The sequence below is a fragment of the Macrobrachium rosenbergii genome, chromosome 20, assembly GCF_040412425.1.
Source record: "Macrobrachium rosenbergii isolate ZJJX-2024 chromosome 20, ASM4041242v1, whole genome shotgun sequence".
Classification (NCBI taxonomy): domain Eukaryota; kingdom Metazoa; phylum Arthropoda; class Malacostraca; order Decapoda; family Palaemonidae; genus Macrobrachium; species Macrobrachium rosenbergii.
This window is the reverse complement of record NC_089760.1, coordinates 34186324-34212533: the sequence shown is the minus strand read 5'-3', so window position 1 is coordinate 34212533 and position 26210 is coordinate 34186324. Positions and strand designations below refer to the sequence as shown.

Genomic DNA, 26210 nt, shown 5'->3' with positions numbered 1-26210 from the left:
TGGAGCACAATAAAGTTAAAAGAAGTTGGACGGATATGGAGTGAGGTGCAAAAGTTAAAGGAGGTAAAGTAAAAGGCAGAAAGTAATGCTTTTGAGGCTGAAAGGTATTTGCAAAATATCTTTAGTATTTTCTGCATGGGTCTGCTCACGGTACACTGTAAGTGGACTCTCATATGATTGAAACCCTTTTCAGTGGCTCATCTTTCTTTATATCTTGATAAGAAATAACAGTAACATAGTAAGCAGTATAGTTAAAGCTGGAAGAAGAGTATTGTAATCACATCAAACAGTTGTAGTGTTATGTACCTTAAATCCAGAGGACTATCTTCGCAAGTATATCATCAAATAACCAAAAGATCATCAAAGCAAATAAAAGTGTAAAATACATTAGTGAAATACTGTTTGATATAGTGTTATGGAGTAAGTCTTTTGGTAATAAATACCAGTTTTGAATATCTTGGATATTCAGTCGCTACAAATGAAGTTTTACAAATGTGCAAGTTAATTCATATCTGCAAAGAAACCTAAGTACAGTATTTGAGAGTTAAAGCAAGACAAGTGAAGAATGTTGTCCAAAAGTGAATTTTCATATTATAATTATAGATAAATTTCCATTATCATAATACTGTATTCTTATCTAATCAAAACATCCTAATCTGATCATAAGCTATCACAATATAAAGAACCCAAGAATACTTTAAGCAACATTTATATCATTTAGTATATTGTCATGATTTGGGATTGTATTTTAGTACCTTTGTTAATAAGTAGCAAGAGCAACTTTGGGTTTTGTTTTAACTTTAGGTCATCTTTTGAGCCAGTAGTGTGCTTGGGTTTCTGGGGAGCACAATAGCAAATGTTCAACCAAGAGCATTCCCCTGTGGGTTTTAGAGAAACATGGGCAGCTGATCAGCCCAGAGGACTCTGCATTTTTGGGAGCACAAGGGCAACTGAACAGTCTAGAGCACTCATATAGGGTATTGGTGGGGCACAAGTTGCCATGATAACCAAAAGTACTTTTCTGTTTGCTCCTTAATGTCCTTTATACAGGGCTTTGAATAAAGGACAATGAACTTACCTGGTATTGCGGATGCCTCTAGGTCACCCTTTTCATAGGGTTTACAATCTGTAAGCCTCCTGTGCTCGAGTTCAGCTTCGCTCCTTACAGGGAAGACATGGTAGGAGGGTAAAAACTGTAATTTTTTATTTCTTTAGCTGTCCTGAGTTATCTTTCTGCTAGAGAAGGTGCTTCCATCTAATGGGGAACTGAAAAGCCCATGGCAATTAACTGTTTCCATGGATCTTGCCTAAGTGTTTTTACCAAAGGCCTCAGGGTGATGGATAGCTGTACAGTAGTTTAAAAGGAAACTATAACAGCCATTTGATTCTGCTTAGGCAGTCAGGTTTTCATACATACTATGAGCAGTAGTTGAGATGGTGTTCATTTATGCTTTGCAATTGTACTATTGGTTAGCATATGAAAGTGGTCTTAGCAATCTTGATAATGTCATAGAAATGGTAATCATTTTCTGTATAATTTTTATTAATCCCATTAGTATTTCACTGGTTATCTGTTCTGTTACAGTATTTGTAACGTAGCGATTGCCAGCATGTTCATGACACATACCGTATATGTATAGATCTTATAAACTTTTACTGTACATATAACAGATGTCCCTTGCTGTATGTTGGGCTAACTTAAAATATTTCAACTTCTCAGTAGTTTTCAGATAAAAGAAGAAACGGAAATCAGTGAGAGATTTTAAAAATTTCAAATATGAACACTGGATGCACCTTCTTGCTGAAAAGAAATTTTGATGCAAAGAAGCAAACAGTCCCATCAGACAATTCAGGTTAAATATTTTTTTTTGTATGGGAGGGATTATACTACGAAGCTTGATTTGGTGCTGATAGCAAAATTTCAGCACTATGAAAACATGCCATTACTCCATATGAATGTACTCTTATGACTATGCCCATTTCTGTGGTGAATATCTTTACATTTTTGTCAGGCTTCCATTTGATAAATAGAGCATATATGTGTGTGATTTTTACATTGGTCATATTTTTTTCTATTTGGATGTTTAGCATAAGTTGTTAAGGGAAAGATAAGAATCTAAAGCCAGATATGAATCTATAACAAGAACACCTACTAATGCTTGAACACACACTTGCATGCCTGCACACACTGCCACCAATTCAGGTTAATATGTATTAGAATTAAGATTTTTTCCCATTCTGAATGTTCAATACTTGTGCTATATTTTTCTAAAACAACTGCTAAGGAAAAAACTGGAGACAATAAGTATTATGGTCATATTCTTGAGTAATTTATGAGAAAAATTACTCTCTCTCTCTCTCTCTCTCTCTCTCTCTCTCTCTCTCTCTCTCTCTCTCTCTCTCTCTCTCTCTCTCTCTCTCTCTCTCTCATTAATAGTTAATAGTTATAACTGGAATAATAATTAGAGCCAGACGTGATACTCAAGCAAACACATGAACTAATGCTCTCTCTCTCTCTCTCTCTCTCTCTCTCTCTCTCTCTCTCTCTCTCTCTCTCTCTCTCTCTCTCTCTCTCTCTAATGTCTAAACACATTCACTTTAGATTTTGAAAGTTGCCCACATTGTCAGTACTAATTTTAAATGGAAATAATTTTTTTTTTTTTTTGCTTTTTAGTTACTGGTATATTCAGTTACTGCAATTATTTTTTATTTACTTATTATTCAGTAATTAAGAATATTTCTTATATTTATATGTATCATACTTTACTAACTATGATATATGCAATATCTGATGGACTCATCAAAACTTGGCTCCATCATGAGTCAAGAGCATCTGTATGTGTATACAGTAGAGTGCTGTATTTTATGGCATATAAAACACTTTTTTTCCCCCCCAAAAATGGCTCAAGAATACACCCCTGTGACTGGTATGCATCACGTGTAAATAACAACCACGTATTATTTCATGCAGAACATTTACATAAATAGCAGCAAGCACTGACATAAACAACCAAATTGAGAAACAGCTGTTTGCCATTGCTATTTACAGTAACAATTGCACATTTACCAACAGTTGTGTTACAGTTTCAAGCAATGGTGAAGAAGGCCTTAAGAAAGTATATCACTAAATTTAAGAGCTGCAGGTTGTAGCTGTGGCTGATGAAACAAATAACAGGCAGGCTGTAAAATGTTTGGAATAGGCAAAATCAGCATCCAAAACTGGCCTAATCACACCTGTACTGTGTAAAATCTACTGTACAATAATTATAAATCAAAGTAAACTGCATTCTTAATCCAGCTTTGCTAATTTACATATCATATAAAAAAAAAGTCTGTAAATTATGGTTCATGTAATACAATTGGACACAATAATTAAAAGAACAGTTTTATTAAAACTATCTTTATTGTAAATGCAACTTGGCAAGTGGATACTGTTGGTGTCAGCCTAACCAGTGCCAACAGTTCATACACACATTTTGGCGGCATACTTGAAGCGTATTGCCACATCACACCCAAGTTAAGTTAAGTATACCTTAGTTTAACCAGACCACTGAGCTGATTAACAGCTCTCCTAGAGCTGGCCTGAAGGATTAGACCTATTTTACGTTGCTAAGAACCAGTTGGTTATCTAGCAACGGGACCTACAGCTTATTGTGGAATCCGAACCACATTATATCGAGAAATGAATTTCTATTATTAGAAATAAATTCCTCTAATTCTTCCTTGGCTGGCCAGAGACTCGAACTCGGGCCTAGCAGAGTGCTAGCCAAGAATTCTACTGACTCGTCCAACAAGGAACTATTACACCCAAGTGACTCAGGGTGACATGGTTCAGCTGTTGATACACCAAGTGAACCTTATGACTGACGCTCTACCCATAATTAAAAAATTTTATTTAAAAATCTGGATAAAATGCTGTAAACTTATAAAATAAAAACTTTTTCCTGAATATGCCCTGCTGAAATGGGAGCATGTCTAATATGCCTGTGCATCTTACATGCTGTCAATATGGTATACTGCATTATTACCCTTCATGAAGGAACAAAATGTTCTTATGCATATTTAACATCTATGCCTTTACACTGTATTGCTTCCATTTTTTTTTTTTTTTGCATTAATTTTGTCCTTGATCTTGGTTTTGTTTTTGATTTGTAATGGTTTATATAGAGTAATCTAGTTATTTGGCTTAGTTCTTCCTTGGAGGGGTGGTAGAGCTTTCGACTGGCACGCTGTTGGCCCAGTGTTGGACTCTCTGAGCCGCCAATGAAGAATTAGAGGAATTTATTTCTGGTGATAGAAATTCATTTCTCGTCATAATGTGGTTCGGAATCCACAATAAGCTGTAGGTCCTGTGCTAGGTAACCAGTTGGTTCTTAGCCACGTAAAAAAAAGTCTAATCCTTCGGGCCAACCCTAGGAGAGCTGTTAACCAGCTCAGTGGTCTGGTTAAACTAAGATATACTTAACTTTATGCACATTTTACAAGAGAAATATGTAAAGGAGAATATCTTGAGGGTGTCAATTTCATATATTTGAATATGCCACACATATGGTTGGAGTTACATGTGGTAAGTTTAATGAGACCTGAGCAAAGGTAATGTACTGTGTGTGGCTGTTATTAATGTTAAAAAAAAATTCAAAGAACCTATGCTTCCCATTTCAGATCAAAGTGCGTGAAGCGACGAGTAATGACCCATGGGGTCCTTCATCAACTTTAATGTCAGAGGTTGCAGACCTCACATACAATGTAGTGGCCTTCACAGAAATCATGCAGATGATATGGAAAAGACTTAATGATCATGGGAGAAATTGGAGACATGTATATAAAGCCCTGGTCCTCTTAGAATACCTTATTAAAACAGGTAGTGAAAAGGTAAGGAATACATTTATCCTTTTCATTCTTGGTCAGGGATACTTCCGGGAAAAATAGTAATTTTCATATAAGTTACTTGCCAAGTAATTACATAGCTATAGTTTGTATAGTTTGTAACTTGCACAGCAGCCTTTGTTTTAAAAATAACAATAGCACTTCAGTAGTTTAGTGTAGGTGACAAGCCCCACCCACTAACGTGAGCATTGGAAACGACTTAGCAGAAAACATCATTCTGTTTCCGCCACACTCTCGAGTGACATCGGGGATTTGCTGTAGCTTTTGTTTACTGATTTTCGGTTGTATGGTTGGATTTTGGTAAAATATCGCTTATTTGAGTAGCCGTTGATTAGCAAGAGTAGAAGGTACTTAAATCTCAACTAGGCAAGTTAGAGAGGGGTAGAAAAAGGAAAGCGGCCTCTAGAGCCGAGAAACGAGCTTCCCTTAGCCTAGTTTTCTACGCTAGCCTGGGTTAGATGATATCTCTGCTATTCCTTCTTCCCCCCTTCTTATTTTTCTCCTGCTACTAGCCCTCTTACTTTTGATCCACCTACTCCCTTGCTTGGCTCCCTCACTTATGAACCTGATGCCCTTGCCAGTCAAGAGTCTAGGTGTGACAAGAAAATTATCCTACTAGTGAATACAGTGGTGGAGTTAGGTGCGTCACTGAAGGTGTTTATGGAAAAACGTATTCAGATGGTGCCACTTCCCGCAAAGTGACAAGTGATAGTATCGTGCAAGTAGAGGGGCTGGCTACCTGTCCCGTCGGATCTCCTAGACAGAGGTCACTGTTCTGCTCCCCAGCCATGGGAGAAGACATACTAAAAGTCCAAGGGAGGATGAGTGGGTTTGCCCATGGGTAGTTACCCCCTCAACCGCATCTGGTCCCGGGTGTCGGTAGACAGCCATTGGAAAGGCTTGTCCAGGGATGTGCATGGCTTGTCCTCAAGCTCGTCTGACAATAGTGGCGTGGACAGGAAGCACCATAGACATTAGCTGGATTCTTCCCGTCCTTTTAAGTGCTCTTCCGCAGGCCTCGGTCAGAGTCCCAATCCGATGGGGAGTCCAGTGCCTGTTAAGAAGTACAAACACTCTCCTTGAATTCCTAGGTCTTCATGCAGTTACTCAATGGACCCTTATGTGTCCGCTTCGGTCCACGAGCGCCCACACGTGTCCGCTTTGGACAGTCCAGAGAACATCTCGCCTTTCGCTTGACTTTTGTACATGAGCGCCCACACCTGGCTCCCAGGCTCCTGACTTCCAGACGTTCTGTGCTGCTTTCAGAGACCCCAGCGCCAGTTCCCAAGCACCAGCATCCACTCACAAGCACCCAGAGACTGCGGTCTCCTTCGCCTCCTCCAGTCAGACCTTCAACTTCGTCTCCTTTGCCTGTGGACCTTGACGAGCCTACTCTTGCTCCAATTAAGTGCTCGCCTCCAGTTTCCGAGCGCCTGGCGCCAGTTCCTAAGCACTCGGCGCCAGTTGCCAAGCGCCCGGTGCCTGCTTCTGAGTACCTGGCACCAGCTCCCAAGTGCCCGGCGCCAACTCTTCAGCATCAGTCGCCTGCTTGGAGCGCCAAGCGCCTGTTTCCAACCGCGGATCTCATATCCTATGCAGCTCTCCGTCAATATTTGCAGGTGAGTTTTCCTACCCTTTTTTTTTTGCTTCAGCTAGCCCTGGTCTCGCCTATCTCGACCTTCCTGATGAGGAGCCATCCAGATGACAGACCTAGCTCCCCACAATGGTGCTTTCCTTGTCCTCTAGGAAGGCACTCGAGGAGATTGAAGTTTGGTTTTCTGCTAAGAGGGAGCAAGGTAAGACTTCTTTTGTTTTTCTTCCCTAGTGCTTAATCTCTAGGAGGTTTCTTTCTTATGTCACCAGGGAAGCTCTTTCTTCCTGATGCTCGGCATTTCGTCAGCGAAAATTATGTTTTCATTGGCAGAACTTGACCTCCTTTAAGTTGTTTGAAGCTTTCAGTTTCTTGAACTGGATGGTGAGAGCACTAACCAAGAAGATTGAAGATTACAATGGTTTAGTAGGAGACTTCGCCTCGGACTGGCTAGGAGTGCTTTCTCGTGCAGACAGACCATCAGAGGTGGCTCTCTTGAACTTGCGGCTCTTTTCTTGTTGGGGGTTTTGAAAAAAAGAGTTTTTTTGATGTTCCCTTTCCACTAAAGGAGTCACTCAGGCCCAGAAGTCGGACCTCCATAAAAGTCGACTTAGAAACTTCTGGTGCATTCTTCCAAACGCCCCAAGGATTTGTCCATGTTTGTTCCTAAGACGGTCTCTCCTCTCCAGCAACATCCTTTTCATGGGAGTAAGCCCAAGTCCAGTCTAGGACCCTCTCCAGTGTCTGCTTCTTGGCCAGAAATACCAAGAGGACCTCAAGTCCTTGACCAAGAAATGAGGAAGAAGTCCTCCGTGCACAAGTGGGAACCAGTCTTCTCGAGTTTTGGGAGAAGTGGAGTATCAGTGGAACAGAAAAGTAGATTGTCAAGGTTCTGAGGAGGGCTTCTTCATTCCGTTCATAGAGAGCCCCCTTTAGTTCCTCCTCTCATCGTTTTGATGGCCTACTCAGAGGCTTGGGAAAACATTTGGCCCTTTTGGAGGAGATCTCCTCTCTCCTTCGAAAGTGTCACAGAAAAAGTCAAGGACATCAACTCAGACGGCTTCTACTACCATCTGTTGGTGGTCCCCAAATCATCAGGGTTTGGAGACCAGTCCTTAACGTAAGCGCCCTCAATCTTTTCATCTGGCAGACGAATTTCAGATGGAGATGAACCAGTCAGTCCTTCCATCCATTCATCAGGGCCATTGGATGATGTCCTTGGATATGCAGGACGCATGCTTCCACTCCCCCATCCATCAGGACTCTAGGAAGTATCTAAGGTTCATTTTCCAAGACACTCTCAGGTGCCCCACGTCAGCATCTAAATGCCTGTCTCCTTTTGGAGCGCCTGGCGCCTCCCAAGCTCCCAGTTTTGGGCTCTTTTCTTCGGCCTCTGTATGGCACCTCAAGTGTTCACTCAAGTCCTCGTTCCTCTAGCAAAATGACTTCATTTAATAGGTATAAACATCAGTCTATGTCTGGAGGACTTGCCTCTTCGATCCCCTTTGAGGGAAAAGTGCATGAAGGACTTGAACATCTCCTCTCTCAGGAACTGGGAATTATCATTTACCTTCAGAACCCCCAGTTGGCCCGTTGCAAGAGTTCCTCTATTTGGGGATAAGTCGCAACTCTCAGACTTTTCAGGTTTTTCCATCTGCCAAGAGAATTGCCAGCCGCCTTCTGACGGTCCACAGGTTTCTAGCCCCTTAGTCTTCCTCGGCCCATCAGTGGATGAGCCTACTGGGGACTCTGTTGTCCATCAACACGTTTGTCAAATTAGGCAAACTTCTTAGGGGAGTTTTGCATTCTTCCTCAATGCCAACTGGGACAGGGAAACACAGCTGAACACTTAAGCTTTTCCCATAAATCCGGAGGCCAAGTTGGACTGGCAGTGGTGGCGGTCCAAACGTAGACTTTCGGAAGGAAAGCCCTTCATCCTCTGAGCCCAGAACCAGACTTCTATTCAGACTCCTCGGTTCCAGGTTGGGGAGTCGTCTTGGGGAACCAGGAAGTTTCCAGGACGTGGTTGCCGGAAGAACGGGACCTTCACATCAACATCAGAGAGCTGAAAGCAATTCACTTAGGGCTTCAGTGCTTCTCAACCCGAGTTCACAACAAGACTGTGGTAGTCTATTCAGACAATACCACAGCCTTAATGTACGTAGGAAAGTGAGGTGGCACTCACTCAATTTCTCTTTGCCTGACAGCAAGAGACCTTCTACTGTGGACAGATCAAATCGAGTGAGTCTAGTCACTCGATGTATTCAGGGCAAACTAAGCACTCTGGTGGATGAACTGAGCTGTTGAAAAGTAGGTCCTTCCCACCTTGGATCCCCTGGTCTATGGGAATCTGTGGTACTATGGGGCAGGCCGACATTGGGCCTGTTTGCCACCTCCAAGAACCATCGCCTTCCTCTCTTTGTTCTTGGGCCCCAGATCTAGCCCCATTCTGGCCCTTGAAAGAATGGTTCCAGGACCTGCTACAGTTGCGGGTGGAATTTTCAAGACTCCTTCGCCTTAAAAAATGTGTCTACTCAGACAGCCTCGCTTTAAGAGATACCAAAGGGTTGTCCGCTCTTGCTGTAACAGGCTTCAGACTGTCCAGAAGCTTGTCAGAGTGTAAGGGTTTTCAAGAGTCTCTGCAGGAGGGCCTATTGCAAGATGCAGGTTTCGTTTTCCTAGCCACATCTCCAGGGTAAGTGGGTGATTTTCTGAAGCTAGTGTCTCAGACTCAACTTCTCTGTTCTTTCGAGACATCTGTTACCCAAATTGCGGATTTTCTTCTTTATCCGAGGAGATCTAGGAATCTCTCATCCTCCACCATTAACCCTTAAGGGACGGGCCAAATATATATCAAGCACACCCCCAGACTGGGCAGACTTTAAGGTTGGCCAATTTAAGAAATAACACATCACTGGAAAGAGGAAGATATGCTAATGCATATGGTGTAAGAAAAAAAAAATCTAAAAATTTTTCCCTACCTTCCACGGGAAGTTGAAAGCGACTACTTACAACCCTGTGTGGGGCCTCTTTTACGAGGCACTCGTAAAAATATGTTAATTTTACCAAGCTATGCATGTTTTTTGTGATAATTTTATTTTTTTTGTAAAATTATAATTGCAGCTTACACAGTATCAAAACAGATAAGAACTAAAATCAGTAACAAATTCTGAGTATATTTGTTGTAAATATTTACGAGATTTACTGAGTCGTGCACTTTTCTTTGCAAAATTGCAATTATAGCTGACACACTATCCTAAAAGATAAGAACTAAAACCAATGGCAATCCTTTGTTATATTTATGAGCAAATAAATAAAAAGACATCCTGGAGCTGCAGAGAGGCAGTATATTCTTCTCTGAAATCTCAAGGCATACTGATCGATGTCTCTCCAGTGCTTAGCTATTATAGTTGCCATAAGTCACTTATGGACCATTGAAGTGCTATAAACATCTTTCCCGCTAAATTCATCCAAACCGAATGGTGCTTAATATTAATACTCATATGAGGATTCCCATCCATTAAGGGTTAAGGTATTTAAACACAGGGGTCCTGAATCTTGCGTCAATCCCAGATCTTAACGACCTCGTCAAGTCCTCGGACATGTCTAGCAAAGAAAGGAAGATCTGGTCTCCTGGAACCTAGGCATAGTGTTAAAGTGGCTGACAGGTCCCTCTTTTGAGCCCCCTTCATTCCTCTTTTGGGAGAAACCTTACTCAGAAGACTCTCTCCTCATGGCCTTGGCTACTGCTAACATATTAGCAAGATCTAAGCCATCGATAAAGGGTATATTTTCTGCAAGAAGGTGCAGTTTGCTACTTTACCCTTGGATTTTTAGCCAAGAATGAGGACCCTTCCAAGCCCTGGCCCCATTCTTTCTCCATAAAGACCTTAATGAATACCTTGGCTCTGAGAAAGAAGAGAGAGTTCTTTGTCCTGCTAAGGCTTTAAGGTATTACCTGAGCAGGACTGAGAAGATCAGAGGACCATCCAATAACCTATGGTGCTCTATCAAGAACCCGTCTCACCCTCTAAGATCACATTGTCCTTCTTCGTCAAAAACTTAATTTCTGAGGCCTGCAATCAGATTCAGGAGGACATTTTGCTTACTTTTAAAGTGAAAGCTCATTACGTCAGGGCAGTCCCTCACTTCCATTCTGCAGTCAGCCTACTGGAAGTGCGAACCGATCTTCGTGTCTCACTATTTGAAAAGTTGTAACAATGTTTGAAAATTGCAGTACCTTGGGGCCATTTTCAGTGGGTGGCATGGTACTGGGGAAGGAAGCATAGGAATCTCTCTTTTTCTCCTACTATCTCTTTGCCTTGGAGTAGGGTGTTGAATTTTTGGGAGCCAGGGGGTACACTTTCAGTGTAGGTGACAGTGTTGTCTGGTTGTTTTTTTTATATTGGTACTGCGCCCAGCAAGGGCACTTATATATATTTTGCTAGCCATCGCTCTTGTCCTTCGCTGCAAAGCTCTTACTTAAGTAGAGGGGCCCCATGGCTTTACTGCCATGCCACTACAGGTTAAGATGAGCGCCAATCAGAGGCAGTATTCACCTGCAGTAGCTCCCTTACCATGTAAGGAAACAACAAACATTGTTTCAATGCTAGCAATTTTTCTATTTCAGAGTCATTACCATGCCTTAATGTTTTGGAATAGAATATGTTCTTGTATCCCACCCCAAATCAGTGTGGGGTTCAGCTATGTACAGTAATTACTTGGTAAGTTATTTACATGAAAATTATATTTTCATAATGAAATTTTCATAAATACTTAGCAAGTAATTACAGAATCAGACTCTGCCCTCCTCCCCTCTCAGGAACATAAGGGCACAAACAGAATGAGGTTTTCTGCTAAGTCGTTTCCAGTACTCCTGTTAGTGGGTGGGGCTTGTCACCTACACTAAACCATCGAAGTGCTACCATGATTTTTTAAATAAAGGCTGCCACGCAAGTTAGAAACTATAGCTATGTAATTACATGGTAAGTATATATGAAACTTCATTTTATTAAGAAAATATATTTGTTGCCATAGTATTTAATTGAATGATTACTATCCTTCCATGTTTATTACATTACTTTAGCTAATAATTACAATGAATATGGTAAACGATGAGTTCACTTTAATGTTAGAAAAATGTAATGGAAGGTGGTTGTCTTCGAGGATGTTTTGAAAAATTCTCTAGTACTCTCTCATGTGGGTGGTCTCATATTTTGGTTGAACCCCTAATTTTCTGTAACAGTATCTGACTACAGTATATGTTTAAAGTCAAAAGGACTAATTCTATGATTATCTCATTAAAGATTTTTTGTAATATGAACAAGACACTAGATAGATCTATGTTAACCAGATTATAATTTTTCCTGTAGCACCTTGTGCAGTGTCAATGCTTATCATCAAATTGAAAGTTTGCCATGAGATTTAAGCTTGTAACTTAATTCATAGAGTTTTAATGTATATTGATGCTTTCTACAAGATATTAAGGGATTTTTAAAACTTTTTTTTTCTCATTACAGTACTGTACTGTAATACCACACTTTCATGATCTGGTAAAGGCCAGTGGTAGTGCCAGATGTTGCAAAATTATATAGTTACATTCTTGACCCGGAGGCCTAGATAATCTGTGTCAAACCTTGGCCTATCCTATTTAAACACACTCTTAAGTCAATGAAACCAGTAGAATTAAGGAAAGCAAGAGCTGATGAGTATTACAAGTCAGTGTGAATATAATCCAATTGTCAGATTTATTTTTTTTTACCTGAAATATACTCATAAATAACTTAAGGCAAGCAAATTGTCTCATTTGAGAGTGTTGTTACAAAATGTGTTATACTGAAAGAGATTATACTGTATGGGTAAGATTAAATGAAACAGAAGCAAGACTGTGAAAAATGAGAGCATATGGTCCAGAAACGAAAGAACGAGTATGACAGCAAATGTTTTTGTGGGATCTGAATTTTTGCATGCTGGGTTTGGAAAATATTTTTGGATGGTTTTATGCTTGGCAGTTTAAATATAAATGTTTTAAATAAAGAAAGAAATTGCAGTGTTGGTAGATATGGAGTTCCTGAATAAAAGAGAATGGAGTGGAAATATGTTTGCAGAGAGGCTAAATTTGTGGAAGCTATGGTTTCCACAGAAGAGTATTCATAAGAATTCTTGAGAAAGAATGGATGATTTGGAAAAGGATTATCTGCTATTGCAGAGCAGAGAGCAAAGCAGGTGTTAAAGAATAACCAGTATCAATGATGTTATGGAAAATTTATGAGAGATTTTGGTGGTCATTATAAAATATAGTTTACTTAGACCACAGAGCTAATATTATAAGTTTCACATGGCTGCCTGTAATAGTAAGGGATTTTCTTGTTTGATTTTAGCTGTCTTTAGCACTTGTTGATTATATTTGGTTCTCATATTTGTCTATATATTCTGTGGTAGGTTGCAGACCAGTGTAAAGAAAATATTTTCGCCATTCAAACATTAAAGGACTTCCAGTATATTGAAGAAAATAAGGACCAGGGTATGAATGTTAGAGAAAAAGCAAAAGCTCTTGTTACACTCTTAAAGGTAAGTTTGAAATTTTTTATATATGATGACCAAATGGGACAGCTACTCTTATATATCTCAGTTGGATGAGATAAAAAAGGAGGGTAGGAAGAGTAAGTCCTAATTCTAAAAGAAGTAGAAGACTTCATGATTATTATTATTATTATTATTATTATTATTATTATTATTATTATTATTATTATTATCATTAGGGATCATTATTATTATTATTATTGTTAGGTATACAGAAGATAGGCATTGTAAATAAAAGTTGCCAGTTTCTACAGAGCAGGTAAATTAGCAGTGTTTTATTTGATTTTTAACTACTGTATCTTCATAACATATTAAATCTTTAATCTGTAAAATTTGTTGAAAAGAATGTTTTACCATAACCCCATTAATTACACATGTAACCATATCACAACCTCTTGATGTTCTTTGGGTTGTTAGTCCTTTGTCTAACAGATGAAGTGAATCCCAATGTGTGTGTGTATCCACAGATGTATTTCAACCAATGAAGTCACTTTTCATAAGCTTTTAGGCTTGTTTGCCAGGTTTTTGTATTGACTTAAATTGTTGGTCAAGTGCTTTTTTGTATATCATCCCACATGGAATTTTTTTACTTGAGTGTTTTTAATAAGTTATAAGAAAGTGCATTTTGCCATTAATTGATACTTTGCAGATACCAGTGTCATCTAGATTGCCAGCTTTGTCAGGCACTAGTATTTATAATACAGTACAGGTAGTGTTCGAGTTACGATAATTCGCTTTTACAATGGGATTTGCAATTAATATCGATACGACAGTATTTTGAAATTATGTATTTTTAAATTTTGCGAGTGACTGCCGCAGGCAACAGCGTACAATCAGGCAGCGTACAGTGTACAATACATTGGCCTGGGAGGCTGGAATAGGTACATCAGTTCAGTGAGCTAACGGTACTGACCTCACTTGCTCTTACTGTGTAGGAAGTTAAAATAGGTCAGTGTTCATTTGTGATTTTTATGCGTTTGTAAGTAAACTCTGAAACTCAAATTCGTATCAGTATAGGTAGAGCTCGAGTTACGATAATTCGATTTTGAATATTTAGAAAACATTTTAAAATTTCATTATAATGACTTACCAAAACACTAAAAGCTTTTATCTCTTAAAATTCGACACGTCCAAGATATAAATTTTAAAACTTTGTTTGGAATGCTGATATAATTGGCGGGAGGCCCAACCCCACCGGATGCCGGTGGGGGTGGCATGGAAGGCGACATACCCAGTAAACGAGGTCAGTTTCAATCTCAGGCGTATTGTGAACGCATCTCGCGCGTCCATTCATCTCAAACTGTTTGGTTTCCTTCATCTCGTTGCGCTTCTTTCTGGCGTCTCTCTTTGGTGAAGTACTCAATATCCTGTTTGTTAATCTAGCTAGCGTAGCTCTGTGAATTTGGTAGCTATGTCGGATTCCAGTTTCTCTGGATCTAGAGTTTGCGCAGGGAATTTGTGCTCTTCCAAACTGGTTAAACTTAAGTATGACCACCATTCTTTGTGTACGGCATGTAGGGGTCAGGAGTGTTCCCAGGAGAACACATGCAGTGAGTGTATGGAATGGAGTCAGGAGTTTTGGCAAACATACAGTTCCCGTCAGGTAAAGCTGGTTAAAGATAGGGATAGGAAAGCTTTTAAGCGTAAGGAAGCTAGGCTATCTTCTTCGCTGGTGGCATCGGCATCATCTCCTTTGCCGGCTGTTCCTTCCACCTCTCCTACCCCCTCCTCTACCGCTGCTCTTTCTCTCCCTCATATTCCCCCCTCTTCTTCACCAGCTTCCCAGTATGTTTTCCCTAAAGCCAAGCCCAGCCTCGAGGCTGGAGTCGGTCTTAAGTTTAGTGCGTTCGCGCCATAGTCCGGGCATTAGCGTTGGTGATGACGTCAGTGTTGGTGATAACAATGTGTTTGTTCGTGATTGTGTTTCAGGCGAGTCTGCTCGTTTTTCTGACTCTTTTGAGCAAAGGAAGCTGTCCCGCTCGCCTTCTGAGGCTAGAAGACAGTCCGGCGCTGGCGAAAAGGTCAGAAATTCTTGCCCACGAGCAGGCTCGTCCTCTAAGGCACAGGAAAGCCTTAGTCCTGGTGGTGAAAGTAGTAAGCTTGACTCGTCGTCGAAACGTCAAAAAGCTTCGGGGAGTCACAAAAGTGAATCTTGCAAGGCCCCGGAGAGTCTCCCCCAGAATCTTTGTCAAAACGGTCGTCGTCGAAGCATCACTACCTAAGGTTAAGTTCTTCAGGTGAGAGTAGCAGCAGTTCATCTTCGGTCTCTTCATCTTTCAGCTCTTCAGATCCTCCCCCTCCTCATCATCGCAAGTGGGATCAGGCCTCTCGACCCTTAAAAAGGCAATCTTCTGATAATTCCTGCCCTAGGGTTCCTAAACTCTTGAAGAAAAGGACAGCTAGTCCTATACCTGGTTACTCAGCGTGGGGTTCCGATCAAGAAGATACATTTCAGACGCTCCCTCCCAGGTCACCTAGGGCAGTCAAGATGCCTAGCCCTCTCCAGAAAGGTCTGCCTCAAGTGCCCGGGCCTCTTCCTCCTCCTCCTACACAGGAAGTGTCTGGTCCTTTGGCTTCATCCTCACCTTCCCAGGAGTCTAGTCTGCTGGAAGAGAAGCTAGAAAAGGTAGTCCGCAAAGTCCTTGGTATTCCTGGGGGTCAAGAAGTTGTTCCTCCTCAACTCCTGGACGATCTTGGCACGGAACTGATTCTTTCTGGTGAAGAGGAAGGTCCCGTTGACTCAGTGCCTTCTTCTCATTACACTTCTCTACTCAACTTTCTGCTGCAGTTGTACCCTCAACATTTTCAGCTGGCAGCCCCCTCTTCCCCAACTTCCACGTTGCGTCTGGGAAAACAATGTCCTGACACTTCCCTTCCCAAATTAGTACTCCACCGCCTCCAAGAAAGCATTAAAGGAGGTAGAGGCTTGGTTGGAAGCTAAGAGATCCTCGGGTAAATCGTCGTTTGCGTACCCTCCTTCAAAGCTGTCGAAAAGGAGGCAAAATTATTACAGCACAGGAACTTCTCCTTCACTGGGCTCTGCAATATCAGCACAAGGGGACTTTGGCTCCTTTGTGGACCCTTCAAGACACATGTCCTTTGAGGCGGCCAAGACCTTCTTTTCTGCCCTGGATGTAGAACATTTTTCCAAGAACCTCTACAAGCTCCTAGAGATTGTCTGCTTTCTCGATTGGTCAATGGGAGCTATTTTTAAACAGGTTGAGCAGGCTAATGTCGCAGAAGACGTCTTGGAGAGAATCACGGGATTCCTTTCCTGCGCCGACATTGCTATCCATGATGCGGCAGGCGAACTTTTCTCTCTCTTCGCCATGGCCACTCTGAAGAAGAGGGAGACTTGGTGCTCTTACTTATCTAAGGCTGTGACTTCTTCACAGAAGACAGCGTTGATGTTCTCACCTTTTGACAAGGAAGGCCTTTTCCCAGAAGCGGTAGTGAAAGACGTCCTTTCAGCCATGGATAAGAGGGCGTTGTCACACATCCTGTCTGTGTCTTCCACCAAACCCAGGCCTGCTCCCGCTCCTTTGACCAAGATGGTATCTTCTCTTAACAGACATCCTTTTCGTAACTCCAGGCCCAAACCTTACTCAAGGTCCCGCTCCAACTCCAGGGGTCACAAGTTCTCCTCGAAGCCACAAGGTCGTCCTGCCAGTAAGTAGGAACCCTGTCCTCCATGCGCCAGTGGGGGCCAGACTCAGCCTCTTTTGGGAGGAATGGAGAGACAGAGGTGCAGATCAGTGGGTGGTGCAAGTGCTCCAGCTAGGCTACCGCCTTCCATTCGCCCAACCTCCTCCTCTCTCCACTTCTCCCATTTCCTTGACAGCATACTCAGGAGGCTCAGTCAAGTTTTTGGCCCTAGAGACAGAAGTCCAGTCTCTCTAAGGGAAAACGGTCATCGAAGAAATACAGGAAGTGTCAACCCCAGGTTTCTACAACCGCCTGTTTGTAGTCCCCAAGTCATCAGGGGGTTGGAGGCCAGTTCTCGACGTAAGCGCTCTCAATCTGTACTTAGTGAAAACCAAGTTTTCCATGGAAATGAACCGCTCCGTTTTTCAGGCTCTAACTCAAGGGGATTGGATGGTGACCCTCGACATGGAAGATGCCTATTTCCACATTCCAGTACATCAAGACTCCAGGTGGTATCTTCGGTTCGTTTTCAAGGACAAAGTTTACCAGTTCCAGGCCCTCTGCTTCGGCCTGTCGACAGCCCCGCAGGTGTTCACCAGGATTCTTGCCCCAATAGGTCATTGGCTCCACCTGGAGAGAGTTCGGATCTCCTTGTACCTCGACGACTGGCTACTCCGTTCATCATCAAGGGACCGCTGCATGGAGGACCTTCACAGAACCCTAAGGTTAGTTCGAGACTTAGGGATTCTGATAAACACGGAAAAGTCGAGCTTAATTCCTTCGCAGAGGATTCTTTATTTGGGGATGACTCTGGACAGTCTAGGTTTTCGGGCTTTTCTGTCCCCCAAAAGGGTTTCCTTCTGCCTTCAGATGGTGGAGAAGTTTCTCCTCCTGGACAGTTGCTCCGCCCGTCAGTGGATGGCTCTCCTGGGAACTCTGTCGTCAGTGGAGCAATTCGTCAAGTTAGGCCGTCTCCACATGAGACCCTTACAGTTTTTCCTCAAGGGATCTTGGGACAGAAGAACTCAAATGGACTCCACGATCTTCGGAGGGTCTACATCTCCTCCCAAGACAACCATCTCTGCAGATGTTCTCAGACACGTCCAAAGTTGGGTGGGGAGTACATCTAGGCAACCTCAGGACGTCAGGAGTTTGGTCGACCGAACAGAAGAAGCTCCACATCAACGCCAAGGAACTGTTGGCCATTCACCTCGCTCTCCAGGATTTTTCGACCCACGTCTCAGGCCAAGCAGTCGCTGTTCATGCCGACAACTCGACGACTCTAGCTTACATTCGGAAACAGGGAGGTACCCATTCCTTCTCCCTGTTCAAAACTGCGAGGGACCTTCTTCTGTGGGCGGACAGCAACAGGGTGGTTCTGTTCCCTCGGTTTGTGCAGGGAAAGCTGAACGTTCTGGCGGACCAACTCAGCCGTCGGAACCAGACTCTCCCTACGGAGTGGACCCTGCACCCACAAGTGTGCCTAGATCTGTGGAATTTATGGGGCACTCCCATAATAGATCTCTTCGCTACCTCCAAGAACCATCGTCTCCCAGTGTTCTGCTCGCCAGTTCCAGACCCACTGACTCACTTGGTGGACGCCATGCTCCTAGACTGGATGAACCTGTTTGCCTATGCCTTTCCTCCTTTCGGGCTCATCAGGCAAGTGATAAACAAAGTGAAATTCCATCAGAATGTCGAACTAATCCTTGTTGCCACGTTCTGGCCAAGGAAGGAGTGGTTCCCGGACCTGCTAGATCTCCTGATAGACTTCCCTAGGCTTCTTCCTCAAAGGAAGTCGCTTCTCAGACAACCCCACCTAATGAAGTTCCACCAGGGGTTGTCCACTCTCGCTCTGACAGGCTTCAGACTGTCAGGAAGCTCATCAGAGCGCGAGGTTTTTCAAGCAAGGCTGCAGAGGCTATTGTGAGGTGCAGAAGGGACTCCTCTAGCAAATTATACCAATCCAAGTGGACAGTCTTCAGGAATTGGTGTAGAAAAAATAGTATCTCCTCTTCTTCGACGTCTATAACTGAACTTGCTGATTTTTTCATTTACTTAAGGGATTCAAGAAAATTGAAGCCATCAACCATCAAAGGTTACAGAGCCATGCTGTGCTCCATCTTCTACCATAGGGGATTAGACCTGTCGAATAACCGAGACTTGTCAGACCTCCTCAAGTCCTTAGACACAGCTAAGACCCCAAAACCTTCCCTTGCCTGGAATTTAGATGTAGTTTTGAGGTGGTTGATGTCTCCAAGGTACGAACCTTTAGAAGAACTTTCTCTTAGAGACCTCACTAAGAAATCCCTTTTTCTGGTTACCTTAGCAACGGCAAAGAGGGTTAGTGAATTACAGGCCATTGACAAGGAAGTGGGTTTTTCACAAGGTAATGCTGTTTGTTCTTTCACCTTGAATTTTTTGGCCAAGAACGAGTCTCCCTCCAATCCTTGGTCTCAGTCCTTTACCATTCAGAACCTCTCCAAAGTGGCTGGCCCTCAAGAATTGGAGGCTTCTTTGTGCCCTGTTAGAGCTATCAACGCTTACTTAGCCAGAACGGCCAACATCAGAGGAGGTTCCTCTAACCTTTTGTGTTCAGTGAAAGACCCAACCAGACCTTTATCCAAAAATGCCCTTGCTATCTTCGTCAAGGAACTCATTTTAGAGGAGCAGAGACACATTAACGAAGAGGACGCACGCCTAGTCAGGTCTCACATTCATGAAGTGCGCTCAATAGCAACTTCAGTGGCTTTCCGTCATAATAAGTCACTTTTGCAGAGCACCTTCTGGAGGTCGAAATCAGTGCTTGCGTCTCACTACCTTAGGGAGGTCGAAGTTGCGTATCAGGACCTGTTTGCGTTAGGTCCCGTATCTGTAGCTGGCTTGGTTTTAGGGGGAACACACAAGGGGGGTAGGTTCTTTATCTTACCTTCCCCTTGTGGTTTTTTGGTTGCAGAGTTAAAGGGAAGCTGGGGTGCTCAGTTCACCTGGAGTACCCTCCATTCTAGTTTAGCTGCTGAGGGTATAGAGAAGGGGGATGTATTTAACTAGTTTTAGGTTAGGCGGTGAGGCCCGTTTTCAGTCTGGTTGCTTTCCAATTGCTCAGGGCAAGAGCAAAGGAAAGTCACCCCTTGTCTTAGTCAGCGGTGTACTTCCCTGACTACTTGGGTTGTTATGGAGCAGAGTAGCTAGCAGTGCTTATGCCCAATGCCTCTGCAGGTAGTGGAGCTTCAACCAGCAGCAGTACCTCCCTGCAAAAGCCCATCTACCAGGTAAGGTGACTCCTACCTTTTTGTTGGTAGGGATCCATAGGATGCCCATGTTTAGAGTTTGTCCCTTTTTTCTTTATAATGTGTAACCTTTCGATAACTGATACCTCATCCCCTGCCCTTCCACCTTAAATGTGGAATCAGCTTTTACAGTGTTTTGGTAAGTCATTATAATGAAAATGACATTTTTATGATAAAATGATGTTTCATTATACTTACCAAAACACTGTAACATAACCCTTAAACGCCTACTGGACGTATCATACGTCGACTAAAATTGTCTGTTGGGTGCCAAGTGGACGCACCCGCACGTCGACTACAAAAATTTCAACCTTCGGTCAACTTTGACTCGACCGAAATGGTCGAAAAACGCAATTGTAAGTTAAAACTCTTACATTCTAGTAATATTCAATCATGTACCTTCATTTTGCAACAAATTGGAAGTCTCTAGCACAATATTTCGATTTATGGTGATTTTTGAAAAAACTTTTTTCTTACGCCAGCGTGGTAACTTTCGCCTAAAAATTTCAGAAATTCTTTCGTCATTTTGTCGTAATTTTTGCACTGTTCTATATTAGCTGTTACATAAAGTTTTATAAATGAAAATGTGCGCAATTTCATGTACAATACAACAGAAAATAATTCATGGTTGTAGCTTTATCAGTTTTGAAATATTTTCATATAAATCACGATAACTGCCAAAATTTCAACCTTCGGTCAACTTTGACTCGACCGAAATGGTTAAAAAACGCAATTGTAAGCTAAAACTCTTACATTCTAGTAATATTCAATCATTTACCTTCATTTTGCAACCAATTGGAAGTCTCTAGCACAATATTTTGATTTATGGTGAATTTTTGAAAAAACTTTTTCCTTACGTCCGCGCCAGAAATTCTTTCGTCACGTTGTCATAATGTTTGCTTTGTTTTATATTAGTCGTTACATAAAGTTTTATGTATGGAAATGTGCGCAATTTTATGTAGAATACAACAGAAAATAACTCATGGTTGTAGCTTTTATCAGTTTTGAAATATTTTCATATAAATCACGATAACTGCCAAAATTTCAAGCTTCGGTCAACTTTAACTTGACTGAAATGGTCAAAAAACGCAATTATAAGCTAAAACTCTTACATTCTAGTAATATTCAATCATGTACCTTCATTTTGCAACAAACTGGAAGTCTCTAGCACAATATTTCGATTTATGTTGAATTTCTGAAAAAAAACTTTTTCCTTACGCTCTTGCATGCGTAACTCGGCCGAACATCTCAGAAATTCTTTCGTCATGTTGTCGTAATGTTTGCATCGTTTTACATTAGTCGTTACATAAACTTTTATATGTGAAAATGTGTGCAATTTCATGTAGAATACAACAGAAGATAGCTCATGGTTGTAGCTTTTACCAGTTTTGAAATATTTTCACATAAATCACGATAACTGCCAAAATTTCAACCTTCGGTCAACTTTAACTCGACCGAAATGGTAAAAAAACGCAATTGTAAGCTAAAACTCTTACATTCTAGTAATATTCAATCATTTACCTTCATTTTGCAATAAATTGGAAGTCTCTAGCACAATATTTTGATTTATGGTGAATTTTTGAAAAAACATTTTCCTTACGTCTGCGCAGTAACTCGGCCGAACATCTCAGAAATTCTTTCATCTCGTTGTCGTAATATTTGCACCGTTTTATATTAGTCGTTACATAAAGTTTTATATATGAAAATGTGCGCAATTTCATGTACAATACAACAGAAAATAACTCATGTTTGTAGCTTTTATCAGTTTTGAAATATTTTCATATAAATCATGATAAATAGAAAAAATTCGACTTTCGGTCAACTTTAACTCGACCGAAATGGTCGAAAACTGCAATTGTAAGCTAAAACACTTACAGTCTAGTAATATTCTATCAATTAGCTTCATTTTTCAACAAACGGGAAGTCTCTAGCACAATATTTCGATTTGTGAATTTTTGAAAAAAACATTTTTTTACGTCCCGTATTTTAATTCATGCATCATTTTGTGATAATATTTTCTCTGTGTTGCTTTGAGCGTTTTACAATTTGTTATATACCAAAATCATAGCAATTTAGTGTACAATACAACTAAAAAAATTAACTTATTAGCTTTAACCGTTGTGCTTACAGCGCGATTTGTATACAATTATATGAGTTTTTTTTTCGCTGTCATATATTCCAATATTTATATATGATAATGATATTTTTTTCATTTCTGATGGTTGCATACTAAACTTCAGGCAATGACAAAAAAATGAGCCAAAAATGAACTCTTAATCTTAAAAACTAAGTGTGCTGTGATTTTTGAAAAAATTTTTTCCGCTTCGGCGCTAACTCACCGAACGCCGCCGGCATATGGGAGACATTTTTGTAAATAGAGGCTCGGCGTTTAAGGGTTAAAGGCCTCCTCCTCCCCGCAGGGGGAGACGTTATCTCAGGCTGTCACTAATTGTGTATGCCGAGATTGAAACTGACCTCGTTTACTTGGTATGTCGCCTTCCACGCCACCCCCACCGGCATCCAGTGGGGTTGGGTCTCCCGCCAATTATATCAGCGTTCCAAACAAAGTTTGAAAATTTATATCTCGGACGTGTCGAATTTTAAGAGATAAAAGCTTTTACAGTGTTTTGGTAAGTATAATGAAACATAATTTTATCATAAAAATGTGAGAGAGGCCAACTTACAACAGACCAACTTCTTTTCCTCCACCTCTTTGTTCCATCTTCTAGGTAAAAAAAGTAAAAGAGAATGATAAAAGTAATATACTGTTAGTAACGTTATACTCTTGCGTAAATGCGTACAGCCATAAACCACCGAATGAGAAGCTGTTGTTTTGCTAATAACCGAATCAGATAACAACAACTGTTTTACTTGTATTTCAACTATCGTACAGTTGAACAATTACCGTAGTTGTTACAAATGACGTTAAGTGCAGTAGGACTGATATATTTTTACATTATACCCTTATTCGCTTTGGATAAAAGATCGGCAAGGAAATATACTGCTAAATTTAAGCTGCAAGTTGTAGCTGAAGCTGAGGAAACAATGTTCAAGCTGCTAATGACTATAAATTATTGTGCATCGGCAACATGGATGAAACTCGACTGTAAATAAAATTAGACAGAAAGTATTTTAATCAAAACTACTGGGCATGAAAGAACACGTATTACTGCTGTTTTCACACCGTTAAAAGATAAATATGTAAAGCTCGTATTATGATGAAATCAAGAGAAAATAGCGAACGGAATCTTGATTTTTTTTTTACACAAAACAAACATGCCCCTAAACAGCCAGCCGCTAACGTCATCTATTAACCCTTTAACACCGACTGGACGTATTTTACGTCGACAAAAGTTGTCTGTTGGGTGCCAAGTGGATGTAAAATACGTTGACTACAAAAAGTTTTTTAAATAATCGTGGAAAAATACTTGTAGGCCTCGTTTGCGAAAAATTTTAAATCACGCGCCTTGAGGGATGCTGGGAGTTCATGGATCACGCTGTTGTTTTGTTTACAAGCGTGACCCAGCTGTGCATCTTGTAATTTCTTTCTTATTCCAAAAGAAAGCATCAGCTAACTCTGCTGAAAATCTCAGAAATTCTTTAGTCACTTTGTCGTAATTTTTGCACCGTTTTCTATTAGCCTTTACATAAAGTTTTATATATGAAAATGTGTGCAATTTCATGTAGAATACAACAAAAAATAGCTCATGGTTGTAGTTTTTATCAATTTTGACATATTTTCATATAAATCACGATAAGTGCCAAAATTTCAACCTTCGGTCAACTTTGACTCGACCGATATTGTCGAAAAATGCAATTGTAAGCAAAAACTCTTACATTTTAGTAATATTCAATCATTTACTTTCATTTTGCAACAAACGAGAAGTCTAGCACAATATTTCGATTTATGGTGAATTTTTGAAAAAAACTTTTTCCTTACGTCTGCGCTAACTCTGCTGAAAATCTCAGAAATTCTTTAGTCACTTTTTCGTAATTTATTCTGTAGTCACTTTGTCGTAATTTTTGCACCGTTTTATATTAGCCGTTACATCAAGTTTTATATATGAAAATATGTGCAATTTCATGTAGAATACAACAGAAAATAACTCATGGTTGTAGCTTTTATCAATTTTGACATATTTTCATATAAATCACAATAAGTGCCAAAATTTCAACCTTCGGTCAACTTTGACTCGACCGAAATGGTTGAAAAATGCAATTGTAAGCTAAAACTCTTACATTCTAGTAATATTCAATCATTTACCTTCATTTTGCAACAAATGAGAAGTGTCTAGCACAATATTTCGATTTATGGTGAATTTTTGAAAAAAACTTTTTCCTTAAGTCCTCGCTAACTCTGCTGAAAATCTTGTAAGAGCCTGACGCCGTCTCTTCCACACACGTGACAACAAGAGCGTCTCGTTGTCTTTCTCTAAAGGAACGCGATTTCAACCATACAATATTCCCGTCTGTTTCTCCGTAACCATTGTTGCCTTGACGCATGTACAATCACCACTACTTGCATTGCCATGCAAGCATTCTAATCATGTACTCATAATGTTCCAACAAATCTTCTGTATCAAACTGTGTGTATGTTTCTGTTTGTGAAGACGCCAAACGTCTCTCCACTCCGGTGGACGACGAACACACACGTGTTTGGGAGAGACGGCGTCAGGCTCGTACAATCTCAGAAATTCTTTAGTCACTGTCGTAATTTTTTGCACAGTTTTCTATTAGCCGTTACATAAAGTTTTATATATGAAAATGTGTGCAATTTTATGTAAAATAAAACAAAAAATAACTCATGTTTGTAGCTTTTATCAATTTTGACATATTTTCATATAAATCACGATAAGTGCCAAAATTTCAACCTTCGGTCAACTTTGACTCGACCGAAATGGTCGAAAAATGCAATTGTAAGCTAAAACTCTTACATTCTAGTAATATTCAATCACTTACCTTCATTTTGCAACAAACGAGAAGTGTCTAGCACAATATTTTGATTTATGGTGAATTTTTGAAAAAAACTTTTTCCTTACCTCCGTGCGTGCTAACTCTGCTGAAAATCTCAGAAATTCTTTAGCCACTTTGTCGTAATTTTTGCATCGTTTTATATTAGCCGTTACTTAAAGTTTTATATATGAAAATGTGTGCAATTCCATGTAGAATACAACAAAAAATAACTCATGGTTGTAGCTTTTATCAGTTTTGAAATATTTTCATATAAATCACGATAAGTGCCAAAATTTCAACCTTTGGTCAACTTTGACTCGACCAAAATGGTCGAAAAATGCAATTGTAAACTAAAACTCTTACATTCTAGTAACATTCAATCATTTACCTTCATTTTGCAACAAACGGGAAGTCTCTAGCACAATATTTCGATTTATGGTGAATTTTTGAAAAAAAAAACTTTTACATCTGCGCGTTATGAATTCATGCATCATTTTGTGATAATATTTTCTGTACAATACAGAGAAAAAAAAAATAAATCGTTAGCTTTAACCGTTTTGCTCACAGCGCAATTTGTATACAATTATATATGAAATTTTTTTTCGTGCTGTCATATATTCCAATATTTATATATGTAATGATATTTTTTTTCATTTCTGATTGTTGCATACTAAACTTCAGGCAGTGAGAAAAAAAGGAGCCAAAAATGAACTCTTAATCTTAAAAAGTAAGCGTGCTGTAATTTTTTGAAAAAAACTTTCTTTCCGCTTCGGCGCTAACTCCCAAACCGCGCCGGCATATGGCAGACACTTTTGTAAATAGAGGCTCGGCGTTTAAGGGTTAACGAAAAACATAGCTAAATTAATTTGACAACAAGACGTATTTAAGTTATATTTCGACTTAAAAACACTTCGTATAATGAAAATATCCTTGTTCCATATAAATAAAGCATCTAGAGATTCATTTATGCTAACTAGAAGCAAGAAAAGTGCTCTGAACTGAGTTAAATGTGGCGAAATAAACTTACCGCACAACGGACCTCCAAACCAAGACATTGATCATCGCTATGATCCCAATTTTTAATACAAAAGCAATATAAGAATATAAACAATATTACTGGATACAGTATAGTAAAGCATAGCTTTTTAAAAGATCCATGGAAAAGATGCACATCCGTTATATTGATGTTTGTATAATACGGTATTAATATGTGAATATAGAGTACAGTATAATGTAGGCTAGGCTACCAATAAACTAAGCCT

General features: G+C 40.4%; 1 protein-coding gene across 23 annotated transcripts in view; it reads left to right on the top strand.

Annotated features, from left to right (window-relative positions):
* Positions 1-26210, top strand: part of LOC136849237 (epsin-1-like) — a 150992-nt gene that overhangs the window by 17993 nt on the left and 106789 nt on the right. For all 23 annotated transcript variants that reach the window (XM_067122485.1, XM_067122472.1, XM_067122489.1 and 20 more), the window contains exons 3-4: positions 4663-4872; positions 12920-13048. In XM_067122485.1, coding sequence (XP_066978586.1) covers positions 4663-4872; positions 12920-13048 — 339 coding nt within the window. The remainder of the gene's footprint in view (positions 1-4662; positions 4873-12919; positions 13049-26210) is intronic.